This window comes from Wolffia australiana, chromosome 11 (genome assembly GCF_029677425.1).
Source record: "Wolffia australiana isolate 7733 chromosome 11, ASM2967742v1".
NCBI classification, from domain to species: Eukaryota; Viridiplantae; Streptophyta; class Magnoliopsida; order Alismatales; family Araceae; genus Wolffia; species Wolffia australiana.
In genome coordinates this window covers 10,089,927-10,095,328 of record NC_135845.1, presented here as the reverse complement: position 1 = coordinate 10,095,328, position 5,402 = coordinate 10,089,927, and the positions used below count along the sequence as shown (strand labels likewise).

At 40.9% G+C, this 5,402-nt stretch overlaps 1 protein-coding gene across 1 annotated transcript; it reads left to right on the top strand.

Moving 5' to 3' along the window:
- Positions 1 to 337: 337 nt before the first annotated feature.
- Positions 338 to 5,116, top strand: LOC144709384 (peroxisome biogenesis protein 3-2-like). The gene is made up of 7 exons (XM_078582931.1): positions 338 to 513; positions 647 to 808; positions 889 to 1,088; positions 1,178 to 1,308; positions 1,803 to 1,930; positions 2,049 to 2,288; positions 4,295 to 5,116. The coding sequence occupies exons 1-7, from the start codon at positions 500 to 502 to the stop codon at positions 4,545 to 4,547; spliced, it is 1,128 nt and encodes a 375-aa protein (XP_078439057.1). The 5' UTR covers positions 338 to 499; the 3' UTR covers positions 4,548 to 5,116.
- Positions 5,117 to 5,402: the final 286 nt, after the last annotated feature.

Genomic DNA, 5,402 nt, shown 5'->3' with positions numbered 1-5,402 from the left:
TTAGTGAATATTCATAAAATTCTATATTTAAAATTATTTATGAACTAATATCAGTTAAGTTAGGACCCTTGAACCCTTCCCCTGTTTGGCTTTTAAATTTCTTCTTGACCATATAATTTCAGTGTTTAGTCTGATATACATGCCAGTGTTTAGGGAACTTTTTGTCCACAAGCTTTCTGAATTCCTAAAAGCCTATTTTATAAATATACCTTAAACGGTCTTTACAAACTCTCACTGTTCAATTACCTGGCTCCAAGTAGATCTGAAATATAAAATTTCTCAGGGGTTTAAGAAAATCAAAGACAGCGCCTTAGCTAGCCTTCGTGGAGCCTTCCTCTCCTCGCAAAACTGCAGTTGAACTCCGGCAAACCTGAGAATCTTCGATTTTTCCACGACCCTTCAGTTTGCAGCCCTCGAATCTCAGTTCCTCGTCCGACCCAGCAATCAAAATCGACTCTTGCGCTCGGAATCTCCGTCTTATTCCGCGGAATCTCCAGTGATGCTCCCCTTTAGGTGAAATTTCCTGTTAGAGCCGACCTTTCCTCTGATGGGTTCTTCTCCGCTAGACTTTTTTTTGGGTAATTTTGACTACTTCGATTCTGGTTCGATTTACTGTCGCATTCTTCATTGCTTTGGCGAACGGCAGGGGGTTTTGGAGTAGACACAGGAAGAAAGTACTCGTCACTTTGGGGGCGATTGGGGCTGGCTATGCGGTTTATAGATTCTATGCTTCTCACCAGAAGAAGATCTTGGATTTGGGTTCTCAGGATGAATCGGAGCGGCGATCTGAGGAGATCGTCAAGGCCCAGTAAGGATTTCAATGTTTCTGTTGCATTGTTGAATGAATCGAGTGTTAACTTTTGACTTTCCGAGTTTCTTGTTTGGCAGGTTGCAATCGCATTTCGAGAATATACAAAGAATATCAGACAGCACTACGTTGCCCTACGCTATGTATTGTCTTCGGACGAGAATTTCTGAGGAGCTGGACGTTTCATACGTGACGGAGAGGTTGGGAAAAGGGAAGGGAAATTCAAGTAATCTCTCACCAAGTGAAAAACTCGAGCTTTGGGAGAGGCTCAAGATATTAAGTAGGTTTTTTAATTATCGGACTCACTACTTGCGGAGGACATTTGAATTTTCTTTCTGATAATGACTGAAAATATTGGGTTTTTGGTAGGTTTCACGAGAACAGCAACTTCTTTGTGGTCTATGACAATGCTCTGCTTGTTTGTGAGGGTTCAAGTTAACATTCTGGGAAGACATCTTTATGTTGAGACGGCCCGCATACTCGGAAGTTCTGAATCATCGGTAAGAATGTTTGAAATCCGGATTACCAATCACTTATTTTAAGTTTTTTGTGGAGGTAGACTCTGTGTTTTATTTAAACGTTAATTGAGATTGAAATTTTCCTTCAAAGATGGTTATTATTTTCTCTTTGTTGCTGCCCGTCACAAGTATCGCCCAATATTAAATGTTTTCCTGTTATTTTGTATTTTTTTGAGATGAAGTCCGTTAAAAGCTTTCCAGAAAGCTCGTAAATATTAAAAAACTTTCATTGTAAACTTAATGTTCTATTCTCAAAGATAAGCTTGATTCCCTCCTTATAAACTTAACGTTATTCCATCGTTCCTCTCTAAATTGTTAAAAAGAATTATTTGATGAGTGAAACATTAGAAAATACTCAGGAGGGTATTCATTTCGAATTCATTGTTTGTTCGCTTTTTGGAATTTCTTATTTTTATTTGATTCAAAGATTTAAAAGTTGAATTTAAAATTTTCTCCTTGGCCACATATCGTTGCAGGAGCAAGAATGGCCATTAGACAGATATGGAGAGCAAAAATTTCTTTCGGCCGCTGATTATCTATCTAATTATGGAATTAGCAAGTTGATTGTGAAAATGGAAAATGCAGCTTCCCAAGTTTTGAAAGAGTGAGTGATTTAACTCTCTGAAGTTGTCCTTTTTTACTTGTGCGACTCATCTCCTGTGCTGTGTGGGTTAAAAAAATAAAATTTTCTCCTTGATGAACTCTCATTATTTTTCTGGCAGCAAAGAGCTGAGAAACCCTTTCAACATTGGCCAATTGCGAGATATGATGATGCAGATAATTGATCTATTCATAAATTTAGAGGCGCCAGGTTCCTGGGTAGCATGTTTACTACCCGACAGTACGTCTGAATATCAACAGCTTGCTGCTATCTCATCCACCAGCTCTGATGACCCCATGGTTTTTATGGACACCTCCAAGCTTGAGCAGTTGATGGCAGAGACTCGTGATGTTATGTCAAGGTATCTGTTATTTGTGCTATAAAATTACGTAAGTGAACAAAAGTGTTGTTAGAAGTAGGGGTATTATCCTAATTTTCCTTTGTTTGGGGTTCATATCCTTTTATAAGGGCAGGGAAACCTCCCTCTAGTTTAAATTCGATTTAAACTTATACTGCTATTTCATTCTGTTAGTTTTTATTAACGTATGACCAATGTACCGTTCGAAGTAGGGGTATTATTCTACTGTCCCTTTCTTAGGATTCTGATGGAGAGCTTGATGCAGGTCTTTGTCGAGAGGTAGGGTTCTTGAAAGGAAGAGAAAATGATTGATTGATAGATTGAGAATGAGATGAAGAACAGTTGATACAGTGACAGTATATGCATCGATCGACACATGTAGACTTCTACGTATCATCTCCTTCGCCCAACAGGGCTCTTATAGGGAGCATCTGCAATACCCCTCAGCCCTCTGGACTACGTCTCCTGCTTCCTCTCTATTTACCCCCTCTTGTTTTATTGGCCCTGACAACTACATCTTCTTTTCCTGCGCCTCATTTAGGGGGCTTCATATATTTTATGGAGTCCCAACCTGAGGGTAAAAGGCGGAAATATCTCTCAGAGGGGTTGGAGTTCATTTTAATACTCCTCCCTTTAGTACCAGCTTTCACCCAAGCTGGTTTCTAGATTATTTTTCTTGGGCCTGGCAGACTCAGGTAAGATTTGGCAAGTCCACTGATGCCACAGGCTAAATTGGTGGTGGGTCGTGGCCTGAACCGCAAATGGTCGATGTTCAGCTCTGCAGTGGACCACAGCCTGTCCGAGGATGGACCCTGTGGTTCCGCTGGATAGGCAATAGGCAGTTCTGTGACTGGTCCCTGTGATACCATGGAATGGGTAGCAAGCTTTGCGTTCCCAAAGATTTTGTGAACTCGGCCAGCTGACGCAAGTCCATTAGGCTCACCTGCAGGATGCATTCCTGAAGGTTCCACAAGCTGAGCCTTGGGCTCCCGTGGGCTGGGCCCACTGAGGCAGACCTATTAGGGCTCACAAGCAGGGGCCATTGCTGAAGGTTCTGCAAATTGGGTTATGGGCTTCTGCAGACTACGCCGCTGAGGTAGACCCATTAGGCTCACTAGCAGAGCACCTCTGCTGCACTGGCCCCCGCTCTGCCCAACAACACGGCACTGCCAGACGCTGCCGCGTATTATATCTTTATCACTGCTATTTTTTCTGTAATTTCTTGTGATCTGTGACCAAGGATAAAGTTAGCGGCAGCGCATATTGTAATAAGCTTCCTACACCTTTATAAACGCATGGAACCCTCTAATTTAGTTAGAGTTTGTTTTATCTCCATCTCTAATATATTTTTTGTTGATTTTTATTACGTGTGACTTATAATATTGTTAGAAGTAGGAGTATTTTTTTAATTTGTCTTTCTTAGTATTCTCACCCTTTTGTAACGGTAGATAACCTTGTTTGATTTGATTATGGTTTTATATTTATCAGACTGCCCGACTCCCAGGGCATAAGGATTTTGTCAGGACCCCAGACAGTTTCCTTCAATCTGATGTTAAACACTCAGAGGGAGACTGGGATGGTTGGAGAGAAAGTAAGTGGGAGGATGCGGAGAGAGTGATGGATGTGGAGAGATGGGAGAGAGAGGATGAACAATAACAAATAGATAAAGTAGTGATTCAATCCCTCACCCTAGAGTGTAGGAATTCTTCTCTGAGCTCGCTAGCTCATTCGTCTATTTCCCTTCCTCCCTTCACCTTTTGTTATAGTGGGCCAATACTACTAGCAACCCATTATTGGATATAAGACTCAGGGTTGAACAGATTCCTCCCACAGCCCTGGTTTTTTCTCTCCCTATCTCGCTTCATCTCTCCCAATTCTGCGCCTGTCTCCTTCCACTATGGAGTTCAACAAATACTTTCCTTTATAATATTTTTTGCTTTACAACCTAGTCTCTAAAGTAAACCTGATTGACATTTTAGTCTAATCATTCTTGTTTGGTTGTCGTACAGTTCGGACTTTAGAGAGATCATGGAAATATCTCTGAGAAGGGTTATGGATCATTTGGTTGAGGCCCTTAGTCCACACACAGGCAGTCCTATGTTTGCAGTTCCCTTAGCCAAGCTCTTGCCACGTGTCATCCAGCTAAGCCCTTCGCTTTTGGAGGAGCCCAGCCGCAACAAATTTGTTCAGGTTATCAGAGACTTGCCCGAGGTTGATTTATTCTTTAAACTTCTCTATGCAAACTCAGCCAATGCCTCTTGAAGAATTTCAAGCGCTATGAAGGTAGACAACTCTTTGGTGGTTTGCAGAAGTGTTGACTTGGGAAAGTATCTGGTTTAACCGTGCTATAAATCAAAATCCCGCCGAAGATGGCAAAAAGGCTTGACAAAAGGCAGCAAATTTCTCTTGACAGAAGGGTTTTTCTTTCTTACTTATAAGTTGGCCTCCAGAACAGATTTCTCAGGGATAGTGGTTGATGATTTAAGTCGGCCACCATGAAGAATTCATTATACAAAGAATGGCTCGATGAATGGATCATCATGAACCGTCTCTTCAGGATTTTTTTACAGGTCTCTGCCTTATGGGATCATTTCAAGCGGCAATGTAGGATGTATCCATCGTCATTAATTTGTTCAACCTATAAAGAACTGGAAGCTGGTACCTATCCTTTTAAGAAGGGCACCAGCTATCCCCAGTGCTACTTTTCTTGATCCTTTCATGGCCTTTTTTTTCCTGTTTTGAAGTTGTGATGATTCATTTGCGGACTTTTCATGTATATTACATTTCTTGTTCCATAGTTTCTGGAGAGTACTGCCCCGCGCAATGATTTTTGAGATGTTTAAGTCATCTCCACATCTGATCAAATTTCACGACCTTATAATGTGACTCATTCTGATTTTTGTGATGTTTAAGTCATCTCCACATCCGATCAAATTTCAGGACCTTATAATGTGACTCATTCTGATTTTTGAGATGTTTAAGTCATCTCCTCATCCGATCAAATTTCAGGACCTTACAATATGACTCATTCTGGTTTTTGTTTTTGATTGGTTTTGGAGCCGAATCTCTATGATATACATCTTTTTACTTATAATTTCATGTTCTAAGAAAAAATCA

Bases quoted from the DNA above. Each gene is read 5' to 3' on its own strand.
- LOC144709384 (XM_078582931.1), top strand. The intron at 1,089-1,177 runs GTAGGTTTTTTA...GGTTTTTGGTAG, and splicing joins GGAGAGGCTCAAGATATTAA to GTTTCACGAGAACAGCAACT. The intron at 1,931-2,048 runs GTGAGTGATTTA...TTTTTCTGGCAG, and splicing joins GCTTCCCAAGTTTTGAAAGA to CAAAGAGCTGAGAAACCCTT.